This window comes from Sander vitreus, chromosome 23, assembly GCF_031162955.1.
Source record: "Sander vitreus isolate 19-12246 chromosome 23, sanVit1, whole genome shotgun sequence".
In the NCBI taxonomy this organism is placed as follows: domain Eukaryota; kingdom Metazoa; phylum Chordata; class Actinopteri; order Perciformes; family Percidae; genus Sander; species Sander vitreus.
Window position 1 is genome coordinate 569,324 of NC_135877.1, and position 14,152 is coordinate 583,475.

At 41.2% G+C, this 14,152-nt stretch overlaps 1 protein-coding gene across 5 annotated transcripts in view; it reads left to right on the top strand.

Moving 5' to 3' along the window:
• recql (RecQ helicase-like) overlaps positions 1-14,152 on the top strand; it is a 30,975-nt gene that overhangs the window by 727 nt on the left and 16,096 nt on the right. For 3 of the 5 annotated variants that reach the window (XM_078243190.1, XM_078243186.1, XM_078243187.1), the window contains exons 2-10: positions 1,620-1,770; positions 2,555-2,646; positions 4,832-5,068; positions 5,263-5,442; positions 8,384-8,490; positions 10,816-11,014; positions 11,476-11,642; positions 12,267-12,348; positions 12,521-12,669. In XM_078243190.1, the coding sequence (XP_078099316.1) occupies positions 2,622-2,646; positions 4,832-5,068; positions 5,263-5,442; positions 8,384-8,490; positions 10,816-11,014; positions 11,476-11,642; positions 12,267-12,348; positions 12,521-12,669 (1,146 nt within the window). In that variant the 5' untranslated portion in view covers positions 1,620-1,770; positions 2,555-2,621. Of the gene's footprint in view, positions 1-861; positions 877-1,619; positions 1,771-1,861; positions 1,960-2,554; positions 2,647-4,831; positions 5,069-5,262; positions 5,443-8,383; positions 8,491-10,815; positions 11,015-11,475; positions 11,643-12,266; positions 12,349-12,520; positions 12,670-14,152 lie in introns of those variants that run through there. The other 2 variants (XM_078243188.1, XM_078243189.1) reach the window with 2 other exon arrangements.

Below are 14,152 nucleotides of genomic sequence, written 5' to 3' on the forward strand. Positions count from 1 at the left end.
GGTTTGGCAATTTTACAAAAATATTAAAGAGTTGTATGATATACATCATGTTATTTTTTATTTTTTTTAATCTTTTCTTGACTAAAATAGAGCATCACATCAAACATGTTTATTTCAACATTTATCTTAAGTTTCGTTTTTACATCCATCCAGAATATTCTTGTACATATACAGTGAAAAAATAGATAGAAAATACTCTCTTCTTCTTGTCCACAAACATCACACATAAAATCAATATTTACTTTGTATCTTGGTAACACAAGTTTAACTGGGTAAATGATATGTAATATCTTGAAATACAATTCCTTAATCTTGTTATTGATACAGTATTTATCACAAATTGTCCATTCTTTCTCCCACTGCATATCATTAAATAAGGAATTCCAAAAACATCTAGGTGAAGGGACAGTAACCTAATATGTTTGTTAGAGCACTTATCTTTCAATAGCTTATATTAGTTCCACCAATATAAATATTTTCCACAAAGTCTTCATAATTGAAAGGTACAGCTCCAGAGTTCCGTAGAAGTATAAGTACACCTTCTGGTATAGCATTGAAAACAATATAGCATACTCTTTTTTTTTGTATGTATTTTAAATTTGTCAAGACATTCTTTATAAGATAATAAATAACTATCTTGATTATTGACCAACTGTCAGTATTCCATTTTTAAACCATGTGATAGAAGATAGTCCTATTTTGTATATCGGATGTTTCTATTGTTCCATATGAAGTGTCTATGGGGAGGAAAGTTATGTTTGTAGGCTAGTAACCAAACTGTCTGTTATTGCCTATGAAAATCTGCCAACCATGGACTTTATCAACAGAGAAGTCCCATTTTAGTAGAAAATGGATACCACCAACTGGATCAGACAGGTAATTGGGAAAAATATTCCAAATGCTATCCTTGTTTTTTAGGTATTCAATAATCCACTTAATCTTAAAAGAATTATTAAGAGTACTAACATCTAGAATCTCCAGACCTCCATTTTTTCAGTGCTTTTTTTTAAATAATGAGACTTGAAGTTGTAAAGCGCCTTGTCTCCTTAATAACATTCTGTGGAAGTCTCAGCATGCCAAACTTTTGGACAGCACATGATTTTTCAGAAACAAAGTTGAACGAGTTAAAATCGGTGGCCATAACATAATTCCCATTAGGGAGAGTCCCGTGTTTCTCTGTAACATTTAGGATATCGTTTAAAGTAAAATCGGAATGGGACTATAAAAGGAACAAACGACTCCTCCCATTTTGCAACTTGTTATAATTAATCATTTTAACATCTATATATATATAATATATATACTCTGCTGGAAATATATAGCTTCATCTACACACACATAGCGCACTGGATTGCATATGACAAGAATATTTGAGAAATATTGAGAAAATGAGAAACATTTCAATTAGAAAGGTCATTTTTCACTTCCACTGAACATCTAGCCTATGTTGAATGCACCACACACATTTGTTTGGATGCACTTGTCCCGGGTTTGGTCTGTCAGGCAGCGCCGATGTTGACATGAGATAACAGGATGTTTTTGCTCTCCCAGGTTATGTACTCAACACAGATTGCACAAGCTATATTCATGATACATTTTTGTTTTCGTCAATCCTGCAGCAGGAGGCGGGAGTTGTAGGCAGCCTGGCAAGCGAAACACAGGGCGGTAATCGTTTCTGCCGGGGCGGTGTGTGGTCTATGGTCTGCTATAGCAACCGTGAAGTGGACTCACCAACAGTAAAGAAACTGGCCTGGACGAAGTTGCTAAGTGGTCAGTCATTTGTATTTTATCTTTTTTCAAAGTCTTGTCCCTGACGTATTAACGTTAGCTAACTTTGCTCACAACAGAGAGGGGTATTTTTCATGTAGCGAAGGTGGTTTAGAGCATCTTTAGCTTAATCTAGTTGGCTGGAGAAGATGGCAGTGCTTAAACATGATGCTCCAATATCCTTCTGTAAGGGTAAATGATCCATTAACAAGCTAACGGCTAACGTTAACGGTAACTTGCTGCTCCCTGTGGGATGAAACAGGTGCAGCGTTGTCGACTATTAGCTAAATTAGCTTATGTTACGTTAACTAGCTAGTTGTGGTCAGCTAAATTATGTGGATTGATAATACTAATGAGACAAAATGTGGCATTTAACGTTGTAACCACAATTCATATTTGGTTATCTTTGTTCTGGTTACATTGCGCCTTTATAGGGGAACTGACAATTGCTATATATAATATGAATGTTCTAAAGGGCAATAATTAAAATAATGTATACATACTGAATCATTTATATAAAAATCAAATTACTGAATGCAAAACACTGAACAAAAAGTAGAAGTAGGGTATTCATTTACTTAAACAAGCAATAAAGAAATAGTAAATATGAGCACCTATAATAAAATTGCCGTCGAGTCCGAAGTAGCCCCAGTTTGGGCTTCTCATCTGAACAAACTAGGGACCAGCATAAAAAATAAGATATTTATTTGTGAAAAGGCAGTTCAATGTTAAAAGGAAACCGTACTTTAAAATGGAGTTTCGCTTAGCATGCCTTTCTGTCTTACAGGAAATGATATCAACATCTCTGACAGTCTGATGGTTGGCTCCTTTCTGAGCAAATCAGCCTAAGAAATATGGATGCTGGTGGCGGAAATAAAGGTAGGTCTGTTCTTTCCATGCCAAGAAACAGAAACAGTTGATATATTTTGTCACAAAACTACTTTGCATCAGTTTTATTTGCATGAAAAACGAGCCAACCCCCCCAACAGTGCTGAGATGTAAACAGTTGCACGGTCCTCTGGGATAAGCCTGCAGTTGTTTTTGAATGAGAGAATGAGGATTTTGTGGGGACTGATGACAAATAACACCGTGCCTCAGCTTTAAAGAAAGACTGGGGGAGGTGCAAAGAGAAGGATCATTAGCTGTGGAGGTGTGATCCTCATAGGATTACTACCTGTGCAGGTGTGAGACCCGACAGTCTTATTCCTTGTCAACACTATCAGGATAACTCCACTGAGAGAACCTTCTGCACATGCTACTCTATAACATACTGTCTATCCCTGTTTCCTAATTTAACACTAGGACTAAGTAGCCTAAGGTAGCTACACACTGGGCCGATAATCGGCCGTTGGACAGTCTGGCGAGGTCAGTGACTCGAGTCTGTTTGGTGTGTTCATGCCGTCGTCTGTTGGAGGAGCTGTCGGCCTTCATTTTGGCCGACCTGACATGCTCAGTTGGAGACAGGGCAGTCGGGACTCACCCAGAAATGGCAAGCGGGATGAGCGTGACTAAGCCTCTAAAAATCTGACGGAAAAACTTTTTTGACCAACTCGGGGAGACTGATCAGTCCAACTGCCTTTTCTGCCAACGGTCAGCCGTCTGGTTGGTGTGTAACTGCCTTAAAGTTTCTCAAATCCAAGGATTGGATAGGCAGACTTGGTTGAAATGTGAAACAACAGTGGCAAAAAAACAACTACTAATGAATTACTTAATTTTCATTGGCTGCCCGCCAACGTTGCAGGTAGATTGACAGATTCACTTGTCTTTGGCGTGGGTGTTAGTTTCAGGCTCTGGTGAAAAGTAGTGTGAAACTCACTACTATTGAAATTTTGGGAAGCCAATGAGAATTAAGTGATTCATTAGTTTTCTTTGCCACTGTTCTTTCACATTCAACCAAGTCTGCCCATCCAATCCTTGGATTGGAGCTCAAAAAAGTGTGGCGACACATTCCAAGGGTGAAGAGGCCCGCTGAAACAAGCAACCAGCAAAAAGATGAGGTTGATTCAAAGAACAGTAAAAGAAGACGTTTTGATACCAAGTGGACAGTTGGCGACAACGACATGCAGTGACATTGACTTGACAACACTTTAATGTGTATCTTTAACAAGTTGAAGAACGATGCTCATGCATTTCCTATATTTCACCTTTTACAGTATGAGGCAAAAACAATTGGCTGGTAAAAAGCCTGTGTGGCTAGTGGATCTCAAAAAAATCCACTTGCCAGACAGTAGTTGGTGGCCAAACAAGTTAACTTCAGCCCCTGCTTGTCACACTAGTTTAAGTAACAATACCAAAACAACATTTTTCAATTATTATGTTTTTCTATAAACCCATTTTTTTTTATTGTACAAAATTTGCCCAAACTGACCAAAACAGTGTTTAATGCTGAACACACCTCCCTGTAAGAGCAGCACGCCCATGGGCGCACAGATGGGTGCAGGTGCATTTGCTATTTAAAGGGGAACTATGCAGTTTTTTTAGGTTAATTTACCTTAACTGAACAGCTTCGGAGTCATTGGAATGGTTATATGACTTTTTTTCGAGTTGAATGGTGGTCGTCTCGCTTCCCGCTAGCGCCCTTGCAACTTTCAGTCGGCGAGCCGGCGGCCTCAGCGTCAGAAAGTATGGCGTGATATCAGGTCTCGCCATGTAACAAATTGCTTCACGGCACTGCACATATACGCTGGACCTTTATTGTGAAGGGTAGACATGGAAGAGCCAGCGTTATGGCAGCGCTTTTTTCCCTCACCCTTTCTCCGCGGTCTTTTAGGTTTATTCACAGTTTAATATCCATCACTGTCCAAACTGCTCCAAATTCCAAACCCCAAGTTCATTGGGTACCCAGGAAACCAAGTGAGAAGTAGATTGGCTGAACGGTTCATGAGATATTTCAAAGACAGACCACACACACAAACAAACACACGCACATAGACAACCGTTGGATGGAATCTTTCCTGTCCGCCTCAGGGTCCTGGAGGGCCTGTAAATTGCAGCCAATCCATCTCTCAGCAGAGTGAATCAACATATCGCTGACAGTTTTCCTGGTGTGTTTGTTCCTGTTCAGATGTGCAGGCGGAGCTGGACTCAGTGGAGGCCGAGCTGGAGTTGGTGGAGCTGCAGATCGCAGAGCTCCTGCAGAAGCAGGCAGAGCTGACTTCTCGTAAAGACGCACTGCTGCAGCGGCTGGAGGAGGCCTGCGATGCTGCACAGACGTCCTTCTCTTCATCCTCATCTTCCTCAAAATCATCTGGAGCTGATCCAGCAATGAGCAAGCAGGAGATGCAGCTCTATGATGGCACAGGTACTCTACACACATATACAGTTAGAGTCAATAAGTTGTTGACTTAATCATAAGTATTCATTGTTTATTTTATATTATTGTTTAATATGTTTGTTTTTTCATGTATGCACCATTCTCCAAGGCAAATTCCACATACGTGTAACTTATTGTGGCAATAAACCCTTTTCTGATTCTGATCATTTGATGTTTGGTAGATTTTCCATGGTCCAAAGAAGTGGAGCAGCACCTGAAGGACTCGTTCCAACTCTCCACGTTCAGACCACTGCAGCTGAGGGCCATCAACCTGACCATGTCAGGCAAAGATCTGTACCTGGTGATGCCCACAGGAAGAGGGAAAAGCCTCTGCTACCAGCTGCCTGCAGTCTGCTCCAAGGGTACACTGAGACACAAATACACAGTGTTGGATCTAAACTGGGGTGACCTGAGGCCTGTACTACAAAGCAAGATTAATGAGAGGGTTAGCAAAGTCTGTTGAGTCTAAAGCCAGAGTTTGCCGTGTCACGAAGGAGGCTCCCTTTTTAACCTGGCTAGATCGCCAGGGTAACTTATGTCGCTCCGCTAACCTGGTCCTGACCAGTTTTTGTTCCGGGTTTTGTCTTGATATCGGCTAAAAACCTCCTTTCACTTATCAAGTGCTTTGGAAATAGCATCGCTCAGTAGTCAATATTCAGTCAGGAAATGAGCTGTAACTAGGGTTCAAATGATTCTTTGAGTAACTCGAATAATTCGATTACTTAATATCCTTGATGCAAAATTCTTTGCCTCAAAGCTTCGTTTAATCAATGTAACTAACGTTGTACGGCTCACTGTGTTTCCGCACGGACATTTATTACTAGTGCACAACTGGCTGACGCTGGACACAAGACTGACAGCGTAGATTACAAAATGAAGGCAGACGGCGAAAATAGTGAGGGCTTAAGAGAAGAGACGGAGACAGGCGAGAGAAAACGACAGAAAGTTTGGGAACATTTTAAGCTGCAAACATGCTGCTACATCATCTCAGTAGAAAACATCCAGTCTACTCATCTATTCCACGGAGAGAACCTGACACCAGGTAGCTAACTAACATCTGCTGCTCTCGTCCACCGCGCTGTTTTACACAACTACAGCATGCTACTCTGCTAATAGTCATGTTTTACAAACAAGCTAAAAGGAAAGCTTCCGGTTTGTAATCTAACCGTTTATTAGTTTGCTACTAATCTTGAAATTTTGACAAATGTCTGTAAACTTATGCCGCGTTCTATTTACCTCGGAACTCGGAAGCCGGAGCTGGGAATGACGTCATACCCGAGTTAAATGCGTTCCATTTAAAAGTCGGATTTTCATTGTAGTCATTAGCTCTGGCCTGGTTAGCTATTGTTAGCAATACCAGTTGATAACAACGCATTACGCCGTTTTTTGTGAATGCAAACAGCGTAACAACATGTCCACAGATAGAAGTTGAACATGCCTGTGTGAACAACTGATTTAGTGACACAAATAAGACAGAAGTGCTTATAACTTTATGTTACTGCAGCTTTCACAACTGTTGATACAGGGGGCAGCCATGTTGGATTTTGAACTCAGGCTACTGCGAAGTTGTCCGAGTTCCGAGCTCGTAAATCTGAGGTCAGGGGGTGTGTTTACGACTTTGACCTCGGAAAATCCGAGTTCCGAGGTAAATAGAACGCAGTATTAGCTGCTGCCTGAGACAAACCAGCCCCTCCCCCCAGCATGGCTACTTAATATGCACGTGAATGACGTCATCATGCCGGTGATGTCTGCATTCTTTATTCTTTCTCCTCACTCAGTATTAGCCTTCTTAAGATGTGTCCAGGGGAACAGTGGAGTTGAATAGCCCTGCTGTAAGCTTTGTACTGTCACATTTCCCTGGGCTTAGTGAACAGCTCTTTTGCATATCCAGTGCAAAGAGCCAGAGGCAAGAGAAGGGGGCGAAAAAAGATTTACATTTGGGCCATCAAAAATGTGCTTTTGCCAATAGAATATGGTGCTTGGTGGACCATGCTGCCCGTGCTTAAAAATATTAGCATCTATTATTGTATGCAATTTAGGCAATAAAAATTTAGCTTTTTCGAAAAAAGGAAACCTCTTTTGTATATTTGCTATTGCTGTTTACTGTAAAGCAAAAGTATTTCTTATCTGATTAATCGATGAAATAATCGGTAGAATACTTGATTACTAAAATAATCGATAGCTGCAGCCCTATTTGTGTCTCTACGTACGTAGCCACAGCGTCGATTTAACGCAGAAGTATAAATCATGCTTAACCACACTGAAGGCTTAAGTGCCGCGTAGCATAGATACGAGCCTGATCGTGCGCCTGGCCTTTCACACCAGACTAGAGTGTGGATCGGGCCCACGTCCGACAGAGCAGTAAGCGAGCCCAGCCCGAGCCCGACAGGCATTAAGATATTTATGTCCGAGCCCGACACGGTTAAAATCTCGTTTTTGTTCTCGTACTAATGACACATGTACGTTTGTTTGTGTGGAAAGCTTTTATTAAGCAACTGTAGGAAGGCATTCGGAAATGTCAACAGATGAGGTCATCAGCTCACACGGGGGAACAAGCTCACGTTAACACAGGCCCACACCTACATAATCTTTTTTAAATTTAAAACGTTCAATTCCTTGTCGGGCTGATGTGACCGAGCCTGACCCGGACCCCAACATCATTTCTAAATATCTGCCCGAACCGAGCTGGGTAGCCATCCTCTACACCAGAAGCATATTTCTACGTCCCGGTCACAAAGCGATCCTTCTCCTCTCAGCTCTCTCTGTCTCTCTCTCTCTTCGATAGAAAAAGACTTTGTGTGTGTGTGTGTGTGCGCGTGTGTGTCTCTCTGTCCGTCCGTCGCTCTCTCTCTCTCCGTGTGCCTGATCGCGTGTCTCGCTGTGAGAAGTTAAAAACATCACAAACCTAGGTATTTTATTTTGAAATGTGTTTTATTTTTGTAAAGCATCTGGCTGCACTGTGGTCTTCCTGTATGTGAGTACCTGCCTGGCTTGACACATACGCTTGTGTATCGTGTAAAAAATAGAGGAGACAGCGAAACTACCCCTGCAGCGCGCCACGCCGGGTGTGATTGCAGATTGCATAACATGGGCGCCGTTATAAAAATAGCTGCGCTACGCTGCTATACGTGGCGCTTACGCCTGCGGTGTGTTCCTGGTGTAACACACCACATCATTATCAGTTTATAAGATAATTCTGTCCTGGGAGTACCTACACGCTCATTGACTCACGCTTATTAGTCTGTCCTACTGTTATCACATCACATGTAATCGTGTGTGTGTGTGTGTGTGTGTGTGTGTCAGGTTTTACCTTGGTTGTCACTCCCCTGGTGTCCCTGATGGAGGACCAGATCATGTACCTGAAGTCCATTGAAGTGTCCGCAGTAATGCTGAATGCTTCCAGTAGCAAGGTAACAACGTATTCACTTGCTCATTTCACTTCATCTCACCTCTTAGTCTGTTGATCTCTTCCAACGCTACTCTTTGACAAAACTGCATGAGCCTTAGATTTTGCATACACCCTTTTAAAGAGCAATTCACTTTTCATTCTTGAAAATATTCCGATATTGGAATTGAAATGTGAAAAAAAAAAGAAATCCTAAATAAATAATAAAACCACACAAGCAAAACCGTAAACAAAACAAACTCTCTGGCTTTGTTAACATAAATTGCACTTAAATAAATATTATACATTTGGCACAGGGGTATAGAGAGTCATTCATTCCCTAACAGGCTATACAATGGTTAGGACCTTTGTTAATAAAAAGTGCAAAGTAACAACTACAGTATATATATTAGCTATAAGTAAGATATAGGTAAATACACACAATGTCACATGTCAGTTAAGGTCTTCTCCTTTTTACAGTGTCATATTTAAATTTGCACTGTCAGGCGAATGCCTCTCTTTTTGCCAACTGTCCATCTCCAACTGCATTTTTTGTTCCCAGGTCAGAATACCGGATGGGATGCTTTTGTTTTAGATGAGTTTTTATATTACGTTCAGACTGCAGGAAAATCCGACACTGTTATTTCCAAGTGATCAGATCGCATTTGTGTGTCCAAACATCACCAACATATCTGCATGGGTTGCTGTGGTAACAACGTAGGCGTCAGTGTAGCTCCGCTGGCTGACGTGGCTTTCCAACGAGGAAGCTTGAGAAAAGAAGGTCCATCATTTCGCCCTCAAAGTCCCCGGTGAAGTCGTGGTGCAGGACGGACTGATGTTGTCCTCCATAGCGCTCTGCTAGTAGCAGCATCTGCTCAGCATTTTAGTTACTCTGGACTTGACATTGTTGTTGTGTGTCGAGTTGCCTCTTTAGCGTAATGCTCAGAGTGAATTTACGTTGGACATTTATTGTGAAAGGTAAAAACAGAGTACAGCTGTGCTGCCGTGGACAATGTGGAAGTAAATAAAGGCGTCTTACTTCATGCTGGCTCGGACTGCGGAGCCGCTTTGAAAAAAAGACTTTGAAATCTGATTTGATTTGATCGCAATTCAAACCACCTCCGAATGTGGTTTGAACACGATTTGCAAAAATCACAGTTAATGTGGTTTATTGCTGACCAGACCATCTAAAATTAATCTGGACACCGTCTGGATATGCCAAAAAATGGATTTGGGCTAGCAGTCTGAAAAAGGCCGTTGTGCATTGTTTTTTGCTTGTTACATGTTGTTAAGAAACAAATGTCAGTAAAAGAAAAATGTTATCACAAAAATAAAAGTTGTATTTCCACTTTTCTTTGGCATTGCTTTTAATGTTAAAGTCGACATAGCGGCTCGTTCACGTTAATGGCCTCTCTTTTTATCCGCCTTAACCCCAAAATGTTCGAGCACAGTTGGCGCAGTGTTCAAGCCTTGTCATGTCCATATATCGTACAATAAGTCGATAACGTTATTATCACGACAGGCCTATTTAGGTCTGTAGGCTACTTTCTGAACACATGCATGTGCTTTGTCTTATTTTGTACAACTGGCCATTGATCAAAATGTGTCAGTGAATCACATGGTTGTCTCTTTGCTAGTATTGCCAAGTAGCATCGCCCACAAAAAGTGTAGCCGACAGGCCATAGATCACTTAAATCCGCCTCAGTAGAGTAATTTGACAATTGTGAACTTTGTTGTATTATGTCAACTGTAGTTTATATCCACGACGTTCCACTTCCGGGATTGCTCCGGTGCCGCCGGAAATTCCGCCGGATGTTCGTCCCCTTCCTCTGTCTCTGTGTTGTTGTTCTAACCTCTGGTGGATTTGTGAGGACTATGGTTAACTGCTCCTCAGATCTCTGCAGGGTAAATCCAGACAGCTAGCTAGACTATCTGTCCAATCTGAGTTTTCTGTTGCACGACTAAAACTACTTTTGAACATACACATGTTCCACCAAAACAAGTTCCTTCCTGAGACTATTTTGCAGAGTTGCTCCATACTACGCTTAGTGCCGCCCAAGACGATTATGATTGGTTTAAAGAAATGCCAATAAACCAGAGCACATTTTTCTACCACCCTAGAATGCTGTGTGGACTAGCCAGACTATATCAACTATAATGAAACAAAGGCACAAATGAAGAGAAACAGAACAAAGCTTTTTCCTGCTGAGACCAAAAGGTCATTTCTTTGTCAAAACGTTGTTAGACAACAGTTTTCTAAATGTCTTTACATTTGTATGAATAATATTAATGTTTTGGTGTGATAGCTTTCATAGTGTGAAAAAAATGAAAACGCAAATATAACATTTAGGAGCATGCCAAGACCGTCATGGCTGGCATGATGGATCCCAAGGCCGATTTCAAGCTGCTGTACGTCACTCCAGAGAAGATCGCCAAGAGCAAGCTGTTCATGTCTCGTCTGGAGAAAGCCTACAACGTAAACCTGCTGAGTCGTATCGCTGTGGACGAGGTGCACTGCTGCAGCCAGTGGGGACATGACTTCAGACCAGGTGAGAGGTCTCCTTCACTCGGATGGCAGGGCGTGGATGTAGAGTTCTTTTAAGGCACAGGTTTCAAACTCAAGGCCCTCGCGCCAAAAAAAGGCCTCTTGCAAATTTTGATCCGGCCCGCATATCAATTTAGATTCACAATAAATGTTGGCCCTCATACAGTAGTTGTGCGCCAAACCGAAAAAGACAAGAACATGTTTTTCAAACTGCAATTACGCCACACTCAAAGCACAATTTGAGACGCAGAAATTCCCACACAGCCTGTGAAACAGCTTGTTGTTAGTCTGACTACTTGCATTACAGAATGCATTGTTTTGCTTGATTTGCTAATTGTGATTCACATTTTCCAGTGTGGCCCTCAGTGAAATTGAGTTTGACACCCCTGTTCTAAGGCAACCTAACTTACCCCTAGGTTTATCTTCAAAGTTGATTTGTGTGTATGTCCCTTGGTCCCTGTGCAGATTATAAACTGCTGGGCATTCTAAAGAGGCAGTTCCCCAAAGTCCCATTGCTCGGGCTCACAGCCACAGCAACCAGCAGCGTCCTCAAGGACTGTGAGAAGATCCTGTGTGTGCCCCGGCCAATCACACTCTCTGCATCCTTCAACCGAACTAATCTCTACTACGAGGTGGTAACCATGGCTGCTACACTCTCTTACACACACCTTTCAGCCACTTGCTTCCTACACAAACACATACACAAGTAGTATACGTGCGGCTGCCTTGTAGGCTTATGCCGATTGGCGATCAGATTGTATATCGACGATTAAAGGGGTGACCAATGATGTTTTTTCCTACGCCGATATTAAGGCGATTTTAACTAACTTACTGTCAGAACTTGGATGTTATAAAATAATGTCTAGAATCTGCGCCCTACTGCGCATTTAGAGATGTTTCTGGGAGAGCAGTAAGTCCGTCCGCTATGCCGCGTTAATCAGCACGAATGATGAGCGAATTTTAAATACTCATTTAAAACACAGTTTGCTGTGTCTTCTTTTTTAATAAAAAATGAATGAATGTCTCTTTGTCAAGCACACGCTCTCATGTGCTTTGCACACATCTGCTAACACACCTGTCAGACCCTGTAAAATCATCTGCACTGCCTTGCCTTATAAAACATGAAAGACCATACTAGTGTATTTGCATGTTTAGCCTATTACTAAAAAATGTCTATAACAATAATTTATAAATACTACCTCACACCTGTCAAACTAAAATGTTACAGTGACCCTAACAGTCTGCTTGTTTCTCAGGTTCGTATTAAAGATTCTAACTCTGAGGCATCGATAAGTGACATTGCCTCTCTGATCAAGAACAGATACAAAGACCAGTCAGGTACTGCAGCAAGCAAGACTGAACACTCAAAGAAAAGCAAAGATAATGCATCACTTAGAGGCTCATATGCTCAAATCTACAAAGTGATTATGAGATATGACTGATTAGATTTAAAGTATATATTCACATACAGAGCAGTCCTACTCCATATTTCCTGATGTGTGTGCCACAGGGATCGTGTATGTGTTCTCTCAGAAGGATGCGGAGTCTGTGTCATCTGAACTCCAGAAGAAAGACATCCTGGCCTATCCCTACCACGCTCACATGGACCCTGACGATAAATCCCGCGTTCACCGCAAATGGACCTCCAACAAAATCCAGGTTGGGGGGGGGAGGTTTGGGTTATGATGAATGGGATGATCCCAGTAAATGGTTCAGCAACCTCAGCACATGAAGGAATCATTACGCAGTCAAAACACAGTAATTGCATATTTGGTCAAAATTGATTATGACCTAAATCTTGACTTTTTGACGTTTGATTTACTATGTATCATTTAGCCTATAAAAAGCACAAAATAGTGAAAAGTGCCCCAAAACAAGTTCTGTTTTAAACAGAGGAAAAACAGAGAAAAGCAGCAAATCCTCACATTGGAGAAGGTGGAACCAACATTTAACTTTATTAAATGAATGAACTGATTAATTTTCAGTCCACCAACCAACCGATTAATGGATAATTGTTCTATGTATCATTTCTGTGTAAACAGCATACAGTAACTACAACATGAAGCTTAACAAACCAAGGATGACGAGGACTATAGGTGCGGCTGCCTTGTGGACTTATGCAGATTGGCGATCAGATCGTAATAGCGACGGTTAAAGGGATGATCGATGATTGTTTTTTCCTACGCCGATATTAAGGCGATTTTAACTAACTTACTGTCAGAACTAACATTTTATAAAATAATCTCTAGAATCTGCACCCTACTGTGCATTTAGAGCAGCAAGTTTGTTTGCTGAGCCCCGTTAAAGGCCCTGGTGTTATGGGTTATTCTGGCTCATTAGACCTCTCCTCAGGACTCTGTGGGTGTTTAGACTGATCTTCCTAAATCCCTTGTTGCACAAAAGAACTAATGACAGCTGTATCATTCTTATTGGTTGAAAAGATTTGTGACTAGGCCTGTAACAATAATTAATTGTTGTTCACATTAAATCACGGTTATTTTGCATTTCGATCATATGGACAAATCATGTATGACATTCCCCGAACGTGAACTGTCTTCGGTGAAAGTGCCTTTAAAGTTTTTGCACCCTCATCCTGGTATAAACTGTGGAATAAGTTTAAATTAGACTACCTTCCAACAATGACACAGTTTAAAATTAGGATAAAGGAGTATTTGAGTACTAAATGCACATGTGCTGTTACTGAGCGCTGCTGGTGATTATGTTGAGATGATGTTAAATTGCCAACTGTCTTTTTCTATTTTATATTGTCTGTTTTTCACTGTATATTTTAATATGGAACTATTATACTGCTGTCTTGGCCAGGACTCCCTTGAAAAAGAGATTCTGAATCTCAATGGGATTATTTCCTGGTAAAATAAAGGTTAATAAAAAAATAAATTAAAAAAATAACCACAATTAAAGTATTAGAGCATTTTTTAATGAGATTGGTCACAAAATTGTTTGGATCCATCGAATGCATTTGCAATACCGGCGTAGCATCACCTAACAGTAACGTTAGCTAGCCTATGATACTATGGATTACCAGAGGACGCCCCGCCCGCAGTTGCAAGTCCAGTCGGCTTTCGAACGTTCAAAATCCACAGAAGCACCTTTAGGTTACCTTTAGGTATTAGGGGACCAC